General features: G+C 42.4%; 1 protein-coding gene across 1 annotated transcript in view; it reads right to left on the bottom strand.

Moving 5' to 3' along the window:
- Positions 1–368: 368 nt before the first annotated feature.
- POP1 (POP1 homolog, ribonuclease P/MRP subunit) overlaps positions 369–16661 on the bottom strand; it is a 33719-nt gene continuing 17426 nt past the window's right edge. Inside the window, exons 12-16 of the mRNA XM_042924248.1 lie at positions 12339–12454; positions 10063–10254; positions 8489–8643; positions 3012–3353; positions 369–2107 (exon numbers count right to left, since the gene is read on the bottom strand). Of these exons, the coding sequence (XP_042780182.1) occupies positions 1453–2107; positions 3012–3353; positions 8489–8643; positions 10063–10254; positions 12339–12454 (1460 nt within the window). The 3' untranslated portion in view covers positions 369–1452. The remainder of the gene's footprint in view (positions 2108–3011; positions 3354–8488; positions 8644–10062; positions 10255–12338; positions 12455–16661) is intronic.

Raw genomic sequence — 16661 nt, 5'->3', positions numbered from 1 at the left:
AAATGCGTGGTCGGAAGACAAGGGTCTGACGGTGTGACATACACGTGGATACTAAAAGTGAATGAGCACCTACTTTCTCCACAAGTGAAAAAAGCAATGACTCTACTCTTCCTGTGGGACAAGATGAGACCTTCACACCCTGCTCAAACGTCCGGTGGACATCATGACTGCATGAGTGTCTAAAAGCAGCTTGTTATTTTAATCATCACCTTGGAGGGACGCCTGGGTGGCTCAGTCAGTTAAGCATCCAACTTCAGCTCAGGTCACGATCTCGTGGTTCGTGGGTTCGAGCCCCACGTCGGGCTCTGTGCTGGCAGCTCGGAGCTTGGAGCCCGCTTCAGATTCTGTGTCTGCCTCTCTGCCCCTCCCCCACTTGCACTCTGTCTCTCTCACAAAAATAAATAAACATCAAAAAGAAAAGTCATTACCTTGCAGAGTGCTGCAGTATACAGCCACATTCCCCAAAGTGTGTTCCTAAAAACACTGGTCCTACAAAGTGCTCCTTGCAAAACGAAGTTTGGCATCAAAGAGATTTAGAAAACACTGTAAGCTGTTATCCACTTCCTGGAGAGGCACAATGTGCATTATCACATGGAAAGTTCTAGAAATCCTTTAAAAAGAAATTGCTTAACTGGGTTTAATCCAGAGTTTCCCAAATCAATCTGACCTCGGAATCTTTTTTTTTTTTTAGATAACACATTTCATAGAACATATTTTGAGAAACCATCCTTTACGGTGTTTTTGAGAAATTCTTTGCAAAAACAAAAAGCACAGAAAAATCCAGAAACTCCTAGAATCATGCGTTGTTCAACAGCAAAGAGGACAAAGGGTCCTAAAGATCAGCACCCCATTCAGATTCCACCCCAACACCTCTGCCATACACCGAGCCTGCCTGAAAATGGGCAGCAATAAATTTTCCACAATTTCCGTCTGCATGGTGTAAAGCGTTAGGCATGTGGGTTCCGGTATGGAATTGAACATGGTCCAGACGGGGGAACCCTATTTCATGCACAGAGGCCAGATGTTCAGAGCCTTTTCCTCTTCTGCAGCAATCAAGTCATTAAACAACCACTGTTGCTTATCACACATCTATAAGGCTTTTCAAACAGACTTGACAGCCCTTTGTTCCTTATAAAAAAGGAACAAGAAAACGGAGAGCTTCTGATTATTTTCAGCAAGTATTATGCAGACCAAGAAACCAAAATATAAAAGCTATGTGGCAAATAATTTTAAAGTGTTGAGCAAGGGCAGGGAAAGATGGAGACCAATGATCTTGGAATAATGGAATGATGTCAGTATTTCATCACATGCATAATACAGAATTCTTTTATTCTGGTCTCCAAGGCATTTCACGTGGTATTTTAAAACAGAACATGGCAAAAACAAAGCTCTCCAGTGGTGGGACTTGGCAAACAGTTAACATCTACGCCCTGCAAGGACGTAAACCAGCATTCACACCTCCACGGCAATTCTCGCAAACCGATACTGCAAAGAGGCAGGGGCCCTCAGCAACACTAGGCCCCTCTCTGCGGCTGGCTGGCCGGACAGCATATCCAGCAGACCCGTCAAGCTAACAAACCCCAGGGCTTCTCCACAGCCCACGGCCATGGAGAAATCTCCCTGGGTGACAAAGCCAAGGAGAACTCTGGAGCAATGAGAAGTCACATCCGGGAGAGGGCCTGACCACAAGCCCAGGGTCAGAGTGTGGTGCCCAGCCGCAGGGTATGCCCCGGCCGGACCCTCAGACACAGTGCACCCTCGGTTCTGCCTCTTCTCTATTTTCTTCTTCTCTTTCTGTTTCCGGATCTTGCTCTTGAATGGGTCACTGTGCTTGGATTCGTGGGGCCCACAGTACAGCCGATCCTGACTGAGCTGGAGGAAATCCTCCTTGGCTGGAACACAGATCATGGTGTGTGGCTCGGGGCTGCCCTTCCCCAGCAGGGACAGGCTGACCCATACCAGGGCCCTGGGGAAATGGTCCAAGATGGACAGGCAGGCCTCTCTGGTCAATGCTTGCTGCCCGCTGCTGGGAGCTCGCTGGGCTGCCCAACGGGGTCCAGAACTGGGCCCACACCAGGCTGACAGCTGCTTCAGTGATTTTCTACTCCTATATGGAATTAGAGACACACGTTTGAGGATATTTTGTTTGAGGAGAAAACATGCAATTAGAAGATTGGGCACTGCTAGAGTTAATTTGACTTTTTTAATACTCTACGTGGGAAAGGATCAAAACTAATTTTTAAAAAATTAAAAACAGACATTAATACACTTCTGTAATGATATTTTTGTTTTTATGTGACTACTATTCTTAGACACTGAAGGATTAAAGGTTTAAGAAGATGAAGGCAGAAAAAAAATAAGACAGAAAGACAGAACCTAAGGCTGAGAGAGATAGTTACAGGGAATGAAGGATATGAAATCTAAGGTTACTGTATAAAAAATAAATATAAGGCAAGAGAGGTGGGCACTTATTAAAAATATGAGCACAGACTAGAAGGTAACTTAAGCACAGTCTAATAGGCTACAGCAGGAACATGTCTTGTACGGTAGCCTCTTCAACGTGATGATGGTCCAATGAATGGGCACTTAATCGCTCATAAATTCAGATCACTGAAAAGGAACTAGAAAAAATCTAATTCAGTGATTTAAGAAAAGAACACTTGCTCAGAGCTTCGAGAGGTTCCTCATTACTGAAGGTCACAGTCATGAGGGTACTGCTTTCTAAGCAAAAACCAATGAAACAGGTCACAGGGAACAACTGCCTTGGTTTATGTCTATGGATGACAATACTTTAAATCATTTGGTCAGTTAGTATCATGCCCCAAATCAAATGTGACTCAGCTATTTCCCTGAGCCCTCTATGGACACTGGAGGACTGGCTTTCCCCTCTAGAAAGTCCATGCATTCCCTTGGGCTTTGCATAAAGGAACAAAGATAACGTTTACATCCTGTAGCCCGGTCAGTATTAAAACAGACAATCTAGAACACATCCGGAAGTCGTGTGCACTTACCTAAGAACGCAGAGGAGACTGCTGGTGGCAGCTGGTCCTGTTACCCACTCAGTCCCCATCTGGGCTGGACACTCTGTGTCCATCACTTCTCTGGGCTTGCTGGGGCTGCTCAGAGACATGCCCACTTCATCAGACATTTGATCGGATTTTTCAGGCGTGGGGGTACAAGGCACCTTCTCTCTTTTCAAGTTACTCTCCTTGCCACGTGGAGAGGAAGCTACAGGTGATTTCTCTTGGGCCTGGACTCTTGATTCCCACTCTTGAGTTAACTGCTCCCAGGGATAGCAGAAAGGTGCCAGAGTGCCAAGCTTAACATAGTTGGGCCGTTTTGCAGGAGGGCGCCTGGTGAAAATCAAGGTGGAGAACCAATTTTGAACAATTTAGGATTGGACCATTAAAATAATTATGGCCACTTGTACTACATCTCTATTTAAAACACAAACATACAAAAAAAATGTTTTCCAAGAAATACAATAAAGAATAACCACCAACTCTACTGGCCAAGCTTATGTTTTCTTCAGTTTTAATTTGATTTGATTTATTTTTATTTATTTATTTTTTTATTTTAGAGGGAGAGAGCACACAAGCAGGGGACAGGAGCAGAGGGAGAGAAAGAATCTTAAGGAGGCTCCACACTCAGCACGGAGCCCGAAGTGGAGCTCGATCCCATGACCGTGAGGTCATGACCTGAGCTGAAATCAAGAGTCAGACACTCAAACAACTGAGCCTCCCAGGCATCCCTCTTTAGTTTTAATTTCAAAAGGTAATGCATCCACAAAGTGGCCCCATGTGGCCTCTGCACAACTCCAGGGAGTGCTGTTCTTGAAAGACTACAAGTGAATGGTGTCCCTGGAGTTGTGCAGTTGGTGTCCCTGCACATTACAACATTCTACGTTCTAAAGGAACAGAAAGGATGGTGAAGTTTCTCCCTCACTCTTGACCTGTGGCTGGTGAAAAATGTTCCTGGGGTACCTGCCTCACTCGAAGACCTTTAAAAGGAAATTAATGAACCAGCTGCCCTACAAGAGATAGTACCATTTCTTAACATACCCTTCTGGAGACATTTTCTGTACATATGTGCAGATACGTACATATTTCTTTCCTTTTTGTACCCATTTTACACAAATGTCAGGTCATGATCTCACAGTTCCTGAGTTTGAGGGTGCAGAGCCTGCTTTGAATTCTCTCTCCCTTTCTCTCTGTCCCTCCCCCACTTGTACTCTCTCTCTCTCAAAATCATAAATAAACTTTAAAAATAAATAAATAAAAGTTGGTGATATCCTATGTTACTGGGAGTAAGGGGAAGCAGGCACTTTCCTAACTACAGATGAAATCCTAAATTAACACAAACAGCAATTGTCAATAGTACAACAAATCCTTGAGATGTGTATCTTTTTTTTTAAACCAGAGATCTTATTCGTGGGATTTAGCCTAAGGTCAGTGCTTTCTTCCCTTCCAGCTCCTCTCCAGAGGCAGCTGTTTGGTTTTTACATCCACGGGCCTGAGTGGGGAAGATGTCCTCCTGATGCCCACAGACCATCTTTTCTCTCCTTCCTCCCCCCAAGACCCCAGCCCCCTGAAGCACGTGACATCAGATAAACCACTGGCTCTCCCTCCTCAGCCAGGTCCCCCATCAGCTGCCCAGACACCCACTCCTAGTCCAGCCCACCTACCCCTCCCCACCACGAGTCAAGCACTGGAGTTTACTGTACATTTACATCCCCTCACTGTAAACCACCGTGCTGCACCTCTCCTTATAAAGCTCAAACTCTCCTGTTCGTGGACCCTCCACCCACCCAGGCTGGCAAAGCCCATCCGGTTACATCCAACCCTCCGCCCACCCCACACCAGCCCCTGATGGGCAGAACACAACTGGGGAAGAAGACACAGCAGTGCTGAACAGTCCTGTCGTAAACACAAAACTCAAGTGGACTACCTTACACTTCTCCAGCCAGTTCTATGTTCCATGCTCCTGGAAAACTGTCCACGTCAATTCTTTTCTCCTCAGATCTCCAGCAGCCTCTGGTCCCTTCTTATTCCTAGCTGATACCCTTGCCTCTCTGTTCACTGAGAGGACGGTCACGATCAGAAGAGTAGCACGTAATCTGCACTAGCGTCTGCCCTAGTCTACCTAAATCTGTATTCACGTCTCACTCAGAGCCAGACTTCAGGCCTGCTAAAATGAGATCTGAGCCTGACCCTATAGAACACCATCCCCTCTTCCCCACTCAAGAGCTTTGCTCTTGCAAAGTTAGCCTCCCTCCGCTCTCCTGGGTCCCTCCCACCAGCAGGGAAACATGTGCTTTCATCAAGAATACAAGTGGGGCACCTGGGTGGCTCAGTCGGTTAAGCGGCCGACTTCGGCTCAGGTCGTGATCTCACGGTCCGTGAGTTCGAGCCCCGCGTCGGGCTCTGTGCTGACAGCTCGGAGCCTGGAGCCTGTTTCCGATTCTATGTCTCCCTCTCTCTGACCCTCCCCCGTTCATGCTCTGTCTCTCTCTGTCTCAAAAATAAATAAAGGTTAAAAAAAAAAAATTTTTTTTTTAAAAAAATAAAAAAAAAGAATATAAGCTCAGTGGGTGGCGTCTGGGTGGCGCCAAGGTGGCTCAGTCAGTTGAGTGTCCGGTTGAGCTTCTGACTCTTAATTTCAGCTCAGGTCATGATCCCAGGGTCGAGCCCCACATCGGGCTCTGTGCTGAGTGTGGAGCCTGCTTCAGATTCTCTCTCTTTTGCCATCTGCCCCTCCCCAGCTCTCGCATGCATGTTCTCTCTCTCACTCTAAAACAAAAAAACAAACAAAAAGAGTATAAGCTCCAGGAGGCAGGAACAGACCTTGCCTGCCTTCCCCTGCTGTAGCCCCAGTACCTACAAGGTGTTTGACACATAGCAGGTTCCAAATAAACATATATTAAATGAATGAATAAATCGGACAAAGGTGTAAAGATGTATATGGAAAGCTATTTATAAAAGCACATAGCACAAAATCAGAAATAACCCGAAGGGCCACTGATAAATTACAGTACACCCACACTGGAGTCCTGTGCAACTGTTCAGATGTATTTTGAGCAAGGGTTGGCAGATTATGACTCACACATCAAACCTGGGCTGCTGTCTGCTTTTAAATGACCCATGAGCTAAGAAGCTTATACATTCTGAAATGGTTTAAAAAAAAGAATATTTTATGGCACATGAAATTACACGAAATTCAAACCTGAGTGTCCGTAAACAGAGTGAGACTGGCACACAGCCATGCTCATTCATTTATGCATCATCATGTGTGGTTGCCTTTGTAACACAATGCAGGGCTGAGCTGAGCGGCTGCCATAGAAACCAAAAGGCCCACAAAGCCAAAAATATTTATCATCTGGCCTTTTGTGAAAAAAGTTTGCCAACACTTGGTTTAGAGTCGCATTTATTGATATGGGAAAACCATCCGTAATACATTACTAAATTAAAAAAGCAGGTTTTCAAATAGTATTCATACTATAATCCCTTTTCAAAAAAAATTATACCTAGGGGCATCTGGGTGGCTCAGTGAGTCAAGCATCTGACTTCGGCTCAGGTCATGATCTTGCAGTTTGTGAGTTCGAGTCCTGCATCAGGCTCTGTGCTGACAGCTCAGAACCTGGAGCCTGCTTCAGATTCTGTATCTCCTGCTGTCTCTGCCCCTCCCCTGCTCGCACTCTGTCTCTCTCTCTCTCTCTCTCTCAAAAATAATACAGATTAAAAAAAAGTTTTAATTGTACCTCAAAGGCACCTCAGCGGCTCAGTCAGTTGAGCACTGAACTCTTGATTTCAGCTCAGGTCATGATCCCAGGGTCATGAGCTCAAGCCCTGAGTTGGGCTCTGTGCTGAGCATGGAACCTATTTAAGATTCTCCCTCTCTCTCTCTCTCTCTATCCCTCTCTGCCCCTCCCCAATTCGAGCCTGCACGTGCTCTCTAAATAAAGAAGTTAAACATTCTAGAAAAAAAATATTTGTACTTAAGAAAAATTTGTATGCGTGAAAAAAAATCTAAAGGATGAGAAATAAGTATTACTGTCGATTACTTAACAAACACATCGAAGTCCAGAGCTGCGTATTATAGGAGGCACAGATTACATGATTACTGCCCTCTAAGAGCCTGTAAGCCAGCAATCCAGGAAAGTGTCTCTGTGCTTTCACTCACTCACTCATTCACCTATCCCCTGACAAAGTCTGAAAACCAGGCACTGCCTGCCTCTGTGGCTGCGTGAACAGGAAAGCACGATAATTGAGCTCACGGTTAAGGAACTACGACATCCCACTTTCTACTCCTTCATCAATCAACTAATACAAGCTATTAAGGACACTGTGCACCAGGCACTGGCTAGACGTCGCAGATTCCACAACAAACAAGAGAGTTTCTGTTTCCGGGAGCCCACAGAGTCGTAGGATACAGGTTCTCAAAGTTAGCATGCACTTCATAGTATAAGGGTTGGTGAAGCCCCTCACTGGCCACTCCCCCAGTGAGAAAAAAGAAAAGAAAACTCAGTCTAGATGGATAGATACAAAAATGCAAAAATAGTGCTTATCTCTTTGGAAGGAAGGACTACACCAGTTTACAAAGCATTTTTGCACATTACCATAGTTTCAATAAAATTTTAAAATATGGGGGGCGCCTGGGCGCTCAGTCAGTTAAGCATCTGACATCCGACCCAGGTCATGATCTCGGCTCAGGCCATGCTCTCGCTGTTCATGAGTTCAAGCCTCACATCGGGCTCTGTGCTGACAGCTCAGAGCCTGGAGCCTATTTCAGATTCGGTGTCTCCTTCTCTCTCTGACCCTCTTCTGCTCACAATCTGTCTCTCTCTCTCTCAAAAATAAAGAAAACCAGGGGCGCCTGGGTGGCTCAGTCGGTTGAGCGTCCGACTTCGGCTCAGGTCATGATCTCGCGGTCCGTGAGTTCAAGCCCCACGTCAGGCTCTGTGCTGACTGCTCAGAGCCTGGAGCCTGTTTCGGATTCTGTGTCTCCCTCTCTCTCTGACCCTCCCCCGTTCATGCTCTGTCTCTCTCTGTCTCAAAAATAAATAAACGTTAAAAAAAAAAAAAAATTAAAAAAAAAAAAGAAAAACATTAAAAAAATTTTTTTAATTTCATAAATATGTTATTACCTCAATAACCAGTTATAAAAAAACACAAATTCTATCTTGAGGGGGCAGGGGCTGGTAGTGGAAATCTTGAACAAGTGTCTGAAACTCAGGCCCATAGTTTTAGGCATGCACCATCATCAATGTCAGCAAATGACCAAAGGAAGGGTCTGTAGCCTGGAAGGGCCAGATGTGAGACAATCCTAACTTAATTATGTCTTGGTCATGTGAACTAAGAACTAAAGGAAGTCTATGAAAACTCCACGTAGTGTAAGAGTTACTGAAGCTATTCCAAATGTCACTGGCCAAAGTGAGGAGGCCCTTCCCTTCCTCTTAAGACATTAGGAACCAAAGAAGCCGGTTTCTTACCTTTTGTACTTTTCAAGGAGACCCTTGGCTTGCTCTTCAGCAAAAAGAACCCCAGCAGGGCAGTCTGGGAAATCACCAGGGACGTCAGGCGATCTTTTATACTGAGAATGCACCACAGCCTCTTTTAACCCACCAACTCTTGCACCTCGATAGATCTAAAAGAAATGTCAAAAAGATCTTAACAACGTACCAACTTACAGTAAAATTAGTGCTTAATGTTTGTTTGGGGAAATGGGAAACAACCTAAATGCCCATCAAAAGGGAATGGGTAAGTGTGGGATAATCCTACAAGGGGTTATACAATAGTAAAAATGATGACACAGAGCGTCACCCATCAATATGGAAAACTCTCAATGTTGAGTGAATATGGTTAAGTTGTAAAAGCATATATATGGTGAGATATATAAAGTTTAAAAACATGTCAAATATAGTTACTTTATTTTGGGATACAAGCATGCTTAATAAGCTATAAAAATAGGCAAGGTAGTGACAAACACTGGAAATAGGAATAGTGATTCTTTTAGAAGGAGGGTGGGAAATGGAACTGGAGAGAAAAGAGAGAAAGTGCTTCCAATAAATCTGTAAGTTGGATGGTGGGTGAAGGGTACACAGGTATTCACTATATCAGGATTTATACTTTTTTGTATGCTTGAAACACTTCATAATTTAAAAATTAAAATTATTTAAAAATATTCCCATTCTTTTTTTTTTTTTTTTTAAGTAAGCTCCATGCCCAACATGGGGCTCGAACTCACAACCCTGAAATCAAGAGTTGCATGCTCTACTGACTGAGCCAGTCAGGCGCCCAAGAAATATTCCCATCCTTAAATGATTAACTGAGTATCTCTTGTACTAGGCATAATTGCTAAAATTAATCACCTGTGTGAATTAACAGTTGTACATGTCTTTTCTACTCTCTTAAAATAATATTTAAACTATTTGGAAGAAAAAACACACTGGATTTTAATAAAAATTTTAGCTGCACTTAGGAATATATGGTCAGCACTTAAAAATGAAAAATGTATTCTATACATCTGTAAACATTAGAAAATTATAAAAATTCTTTTTTTTAATGTTTATTTTTGAAGGAGAGAGAGAGACTGAGTGTGTGCAGGAGAGGGGCAATGAGAGAGGGAGATACAGAATCTGAAGGAGGCTCCAGGCTCTGAGCTGTCAGCACAGAGCCCAATGTGGGGCTTGAACCTGAGGCGAAGTCAGATACCCAAATGACTCAGCCACCCAGGTGCCCCCAAAATTCTTTTAAAATGTAACAAATTTCTTCAATTAAAAAAAAAAAAAAAAAAAAAACTTCAACATTTTGTTACCACTACTATTCAAAAATCAGGACACTTTTAAAATTTCAGAAATCCACATTAGGTCAGCCCAACTCTTATTAATGAAAATCTGGCTCCAGGGACTTTATGAAGTATCTCATATCAGAATCATAGCTCAAAGGGTAGAAAAATAGAACTCAATTTCTAAGTTGTGCGTGATGTCTGGAACACTTTCAGCTCTTGGTATTTACTGGGAATGTATTTTACACACTGTAAAGTCAGAATCGAAAAGGAACTTACAAATGGAATCCAGAAAGCCATGCCCCAGCCCTTTGGGAGCAGGACATCCCAGCCACTTCCCCAGCCTCGTCGGTCGTCACCAGTCACCCTTCCTGGCTGTTGAATCAAAAGTATAGGTATCTTGGATTCACGGGGACCTAAAACAAGCTGTGACCCGGGCACCAACAATTCACTTCTCTTCCGGTTTAAATCCTAAAGTGGAAGAAAATAATTCAAGACAAACAACCCTAATTTTCTGGGAGATTCTACTGGTTCTCCCTATAAGCAGCTTTAGAAAGTTAAATACTCTTTTAAAAAACAAGAAAAAATAAACAATGATCAATCAATAAATAATAATCAATAAATAAATGTGAGCCATTTGAAATACATGGTATTCCTCCTACAACGATTTTCCTCTATACAAGAGCTTTGTTAGAAAATGCCAAATTATCTTAAATTTGAGCTACAATATACCAGATGACTCAAAGCTATAAAATAATATACATCCATTCTACTAATCTCTTCTATCAGGATTAATCTTATCTTCTGATTCTCAGTCCCTACATTTACTTTGGTTAAGATCTGTTGTCATGAGGTGAAAGAGGTACAAACAATCAACAACTTTTTCAAGGAGGGGCAAGTGGGAAAACGCTCTCACCAGGTTTTCTCACCAGGTCTTAAAGATTTAAAAGAGAAGATGCTATAAATTATTTGTTACGTGTACTGAAGGGAGCAGTGAACAACACCGTCTTAGACTTTCTTGCCAGCTGTAAAAAGAGATGAGCAGGTAGGAGAGAAGCCTAGCACTCACCGGAGAAACTATGCAAGAGACTGCCTCCGTGTTGCCAAGTCTAACTGCTCCCTCAAGCCTGACCAAGCCCTGATTCTCCCTTATTTTTACTTCTGGCTGAGTTTTCACTACCATCTCTACATGTTGTTAATTCCAAAATATCTATCTCCTTAGCCAGGACTTTGCCTCCTGGGATCAAAACTTGTCCTCTGGGCATCTGCTCTGGAAAGTCCTGAGGACCTTCACATTCAGCTTACCCCAGACTGAAGTTGTCCCCACTGCATCTGCTCTCCTCCCATGTTCCCCACCTAGCTGACTGATGCCACAATTGTTCAGTCACTCATTCATTCATCCATTCTCATATTTACTGCCCATTCATTTACTCATCCATTCGAATGTTTACTGAGCACCATTTTTGTGCCAAACGCTCTTCTAGAACTTGGGAATGCAGCTGTGACAAATCAGGCTCTGGCTCTCTTTTACCTGAGGTGCGGAATCTAAGCTAGACTGTCAGGAACTAATCTACCAGGCTCCTCTTTTCCCACTTCCCACCATCGAAGCAACCACTGCGTCTTGTCAGATTTACCTTCAGGAGTCTGTATTCAACCCCAGGCCCTCCACTCCAGCCACCCTGCCCCAGTTCAGGCCCCCATCACATCCTCAATTAAGGACTATTTCCAAGGTCTCTTTTAAGGCCATCCAACCACACGTCCTCTCTCCAGCTTCTCCGCCTCCAGCCCCATTCCTACCTAGTCTAATGCATCTTCCACAGTGCTGCCATGTCTGATCATGTGGCCGACTTAAAACCTTCCCATGGCACCTGATATCTTCTGTTCAAATCCTTAAAATGCCTCAAGGTCTTTTATGCTCTCGCCCCTATTCACTTCTTCATCTCCTGCCTCACCCTCAACTCCAAGCCACCAATCTACTTGGATACTCTTGAACACATCATCCTGTTTTTAGCCTGGACCCTCACGCATGCTGGTCTTACTTCCAGCAGTCCTTTCTTCACTGCAGCCTTGGCTCCTGGCCCCAAGGAGTCTTGCTAATTCTGACCACCCATCTAAGAGCTCAAATTCCAGCTCCTCCGTCCAAGAAGCTTCCCCAATTTCCCTCACCTGGGCTTCCGGCTTCCCTTGACCCTATACTTTTTCGAACATACCCTAGCCATCTATCCCATCATCTACTATGATTCCTGGTCCTGGTAGGAGCTCAATCATTGTGAAATTAAAGATAGAACATTTATAAGGGGGAAAAAAAACAATAAAAGAAAAATGTATTTAAACCATGGGATTATCATTTTAAGAAAAATTCTCTGTGTTAACTTTTTAGAGAGATTATTCTTCTCTAAGAATAGAAAAAAAATCATAAATAAGGGATCAATAGATTAAAAATAAAAGAAGTCTATGAGATTCTATAAAGGATGAAATAACTTTTACAGCATCTAGAGTGAGGAATTTCAACCTGTCTTCAGGACTTTACCAATAATCCTTACACCATTAGTTACCTGATCCGAGATTTTATTCTCTGTGACATTCTTACAGATAGCTTGGTTCCAAATAAAGCTATGCGCACAGTCCACAGGCACACCCTCCAGAAGCAGCTGTCTAACTTTCTCATTATCTAAGAGGGAAAAGAAATAGCCTTCAAACTACATCCTTTAGATCAATGAAGTCAAACTATAAACATTGCCGGCTGACCTTCTGTTACAAGAAAATGTTCTGTAGGCACTCAACTTCTCTAGAAAAATTTACTTGACTAGAAATTATGTTACCCCTATAGCTGGCTTCATACTAGTCTGTGAAATAGCAAAGCCTCCTAAACTTATTATTTCCGATGTTTATTTTTAATGTATAAGATATAAACATCATATTCAACTGCCTCTAAATAATTGTCTAATTCCACATTTAAGATAACCAAATTCTAGGAACTACTGCACAGGTGAATAATTTCTTTATAATGTGCTATGACAGTACAAGCCACATTTTAACTATTGGTTTCAGGGTTCTTAATATCATTCTTGGCCCAATGGTGGTGAGCCAACAGATACCAGCCTTCTCTTCTGCCCTATTATTTCAAGTCTCTTAAAACCCTTTCTCACGGAGTATTTATTCCTTCTGTAAAACATGTTTTTCCCACTCCTTTAAGATGAGCGTATTTTCTGTGAAATCTATCGCTTCTTCCCTTTAAATAAGCTACACCGTGCCAAAAAGTACTCTAGTGGGAAAAAAAGGAGAAACTTTTTCAATTATAAACATATATATTGATAGATGAGATTTCCTACATGCAGTCCACTAAGGGTAAAAAATCTTCCAGATCTTATTTTTTTGGACTGAAAAATTAAAAGAAAAAAAAAAAAAGAAGGAAAGAAAGACAATTCCTGAGTTTGGGCTAAGGTCTAAACTGCCTATAAAGAAAGGTCACTCAAAGGCACGTACCTGCATGGGTCTGATGGCCAGAAAAAAATAAGTTGGAAGTGACTGAGCCACAGTGTGACAGATTTCAGGGGAGAACAAAGATAGAGAATATTAAATTGATGAAAAGATTGGAGATAAAAGCTCCTTAAAGCAGAAACTGCCTCTAGTTGCTGCGGTTCCTCATAGAGATAATAACCAACAGCATTCTGAGTAACAGTGCTGTGTGCCGTGAAGTTCACACAGCCTGTCTAGGAGCAAACGGGCTCCATTTCAAACAGCCCCTATCTACCCAGAATGCCTTCCTGTGGGGTCCCGCCATAGATTCTGAGTGACAGAACTGAGATTCTATTCAGAGCTGGCTGCAGACAAAAGACATGGCACAGGAAAGCACGACCTCACCTCTAAATAGTCTAAAAAAATAATAAACAAATAGATGAAACAAAGTAGGTAGTATATCCAGACAATGGAATTTTATTCAGAATTAAAAAGAAATGAGCTACCAAGCCATGAAAAGACATGGAAGAAGCTCCGATGCATATTACAAAGTGAAAGAAGATCATCTGAAAAGGATACATACTGTATGATTCCACCTATACGACATTCTGGAAAAGAAAATTATGAAGACAGTAAAAAGATGAAGGCTGAGAGAGGGAATGAGAGATGAATCGGGAGAGCACAGATTTTTAGAGCAGTGAGACTATTTTATGATACTACAATGGTGGACTCGTGTTGTTATAAATGTGTCAAATCCCACATAAAACACCAAGAGTGAACGTAATATAAACGATGGACTCTGCACAACCATGTGTCAATGCAGTTTCATGGGGGCTGTGCATATGTGGGAGCAGGAACGTTCTATTCCTTCCACTCAATTTTGCTATGAACCTAAAGCTGTTCTAAAATGTAACATCTATTTAAAACAAAACAGAATATGTCTGAAGGCAAAAGGGAAGGCCCTTTTAGGTCAACAGTCTTCAGTAGTTGAGAGAAAGAGAGTATTACCAGCTGAGTCAGCATGCACGTCAGTGGGCCTCGAATGACTTATCAATTCTGAATGTAATTCTAAGTCCTTTGCCCAAAGCTCATATTAAGCATATTTTCTTTCATACGCAGGCAAAAGCCTTCTAATTAACTACATAACTCCAGAATAACTTAAAGGTTGAAGGAAATAGCTTGTTTCCTCCTCTCTTAAGTAGATTTGAGGATGACCAAATTTTAAATTAAAACTTTCTTAATAAGTTTCCTTACAGAAGCAAAGGAAATTAATAAATGCTTTTCTCATTTGGGAATCAAATAAACCAAATTTATAATCTTTAGATTCACTCTAAATTAAATATGCAGAACAGTTTAAGGGGCACAGCTGAAGCTGAGGGATTTTTCTCCCAAGAGCAGAAACAGAGAAGTTGGGACAAAATGACCAATAATTGGACACTTTGCAGAGTCAACTATAGATCAGTGCTCTGAAGGTGCTTGGAAAAGCTGTAAAAAGGGACAATCTCTCACCTATCACTCTAAAGGCAACTTGACTCTTCCCGTGGTTTGGGTACACACTACCAAAGAGTGGGTAAAGAGAAAGATTATAAAAATTCCATGAGCACAACGTAAAGCATTGTCTAAAGCAAATCCATCTCTGGAAGACAAAGACTAGTTAAAACAATCAGGGCAAATCAGCAGATGCGAAAGAGAATACATACTAAAATAACAGTACAAGAGAAATTCGATTTTATTTACATGGTGAAATACTGTGTTACGTTGAAAAGATTTGCAAAAACACACTATTAACATTTAAATCAAATTCAAGAATCAAATGATCAAGTAAACTTTTTCTTCATTTTTATTTTTTATTTTGAGAGAGCGTGCATGCGTGAGTGTGGGAGAGAGCAGGGTGGGGAAAGAGAGAGAATCTTAAGCAGGCTCCACGCTGAGCATGGAGCCCAACAAGAGGCTCAATCCCATGACCCTGGAATCATGACCTGAGCTGAAATCAAGAGTTGGACACTCAACTGACTGAGCCACCCAGGCCCCCCTCAAAGCATCAATATGCATCGTTACTTCAGGTTCTTCACTGAAAGAAACTGTTTCCTTCTCTGCACTCTTGCTGTTCTACTCTCAATACTTCTGACACGCAAATGTGTAGCCATTTTCCCCAGAGCAAGCAATTCTGCAACACCTGCTGATGTTCTACAATCCAAATCAATTCTGACACTATCCACCTGGAGATGGTGTCAGATCCCACAGTTTCAGGGCTCAGTCCCACAAGACTGCCCCTTCCTCAGATGCCAATGCCAATTCGAAGTCCCTGGTTTCCTGTACTTCTGACCAGCTGGCTATAAATTGGTCTCACCCATGACCCCCTCCTCAAATTCAATAATTTGCTAGAATGGCTCCCAGAACTCAAGAAAACAGTTTACTTACTACTAATGTAATGTTCTTTTCTGTTTTTAAATAAAAAGATTTAACTCAGAAACAGCCAGATGGAAGAGATGCATAGGGTAAGGTATGAGGGAAGGGATGCCCTTGACCTCTTTGGACTTAACCACCTTCCCAAAACCTCCATGTGTTTAAAAAACCGGAAGTTCTCCGAACCCCAACAGTGTAAGATTTTTATGGAGGCTTAATCAAGTAGGCAAGGCTGATTAAATCATTGCTGTTGACAATGAAGCTCAATCTCTAACCCCTGCCCCTTTCCACAAGCAGGTCTGGATGGGGCAGGGGTAAAAGGGCTGAAAATTCCAACCTTCTTACCTTGTGGTTGGTTCCCCTGGTCACCAGCCCACCATCCTTAGAGGCTTTCCACCTCATTAACATAAAAATTGTGACTGAAAGGGGCTTTAATGAGTAGGAAAAGACACTCCTTTAGCCTTTAAGGTTTTAAGGCTGTTAACAGACAAAATGGACCAATTTTGGTGCTACTTAAACCATAAAGAAGGGTTTGACTTATGTGGATAACAAACTATCTTCTCATGTGTACTAGGAATTAGAGAACTCTGAAAAGAGAGGGTATATATCATTCGGATACTGTGATATAAGAAGAAAATATGGGGCCCCTGGGTGGCTCAGTCAGTTAAGCTTCCAACTTCGGCTCAGGTCATGGTCTCGCAGTTCATGAGTTTGAGCCCCATGTCGGGCTCTGTGCTGACAGCTCAGAGCCTGGAGCTGCTACAGATACTGTCTCTCCCTCTCTCTCTGTCCCTACCCTCCCTCCCTCCCTCTCTCAAAATGAACATTAAAAAAATTTTTTTTAATTAAGAAAATATGTATTTAGGTTTTGGGGCAAATGCCCCTTTCCTGGCATATAGCTCCTTAAACCCTTGTAATTTCCTAAGTCAAAAAGGCAGAGAATGACTTCAGATATAGAAAGAGAAACTGGAAGTTCTATATCAGAGAATTAAGTTTTAGATCGTGACATTGAG

This window comes from Panthera leo, chromosome F2, assembly GCF_018350215.1.
Source record: "Panthera leo isolate Ple1 chromosome F2, P.leo_Ple1_pat1.1, whole genome shotgun sequence".
Classification (NCBI taxonomy): Eukaryota; Metazoa; Chordata; class Mammalia; order Carnivora; family Felidae; genus Panthera; species Panthera leo.
The sequence above is the reverse complement of the archived record's forward strand: the minus strand, read 5'-3'. Positions and strand labels throughout refer to the sequence as shown.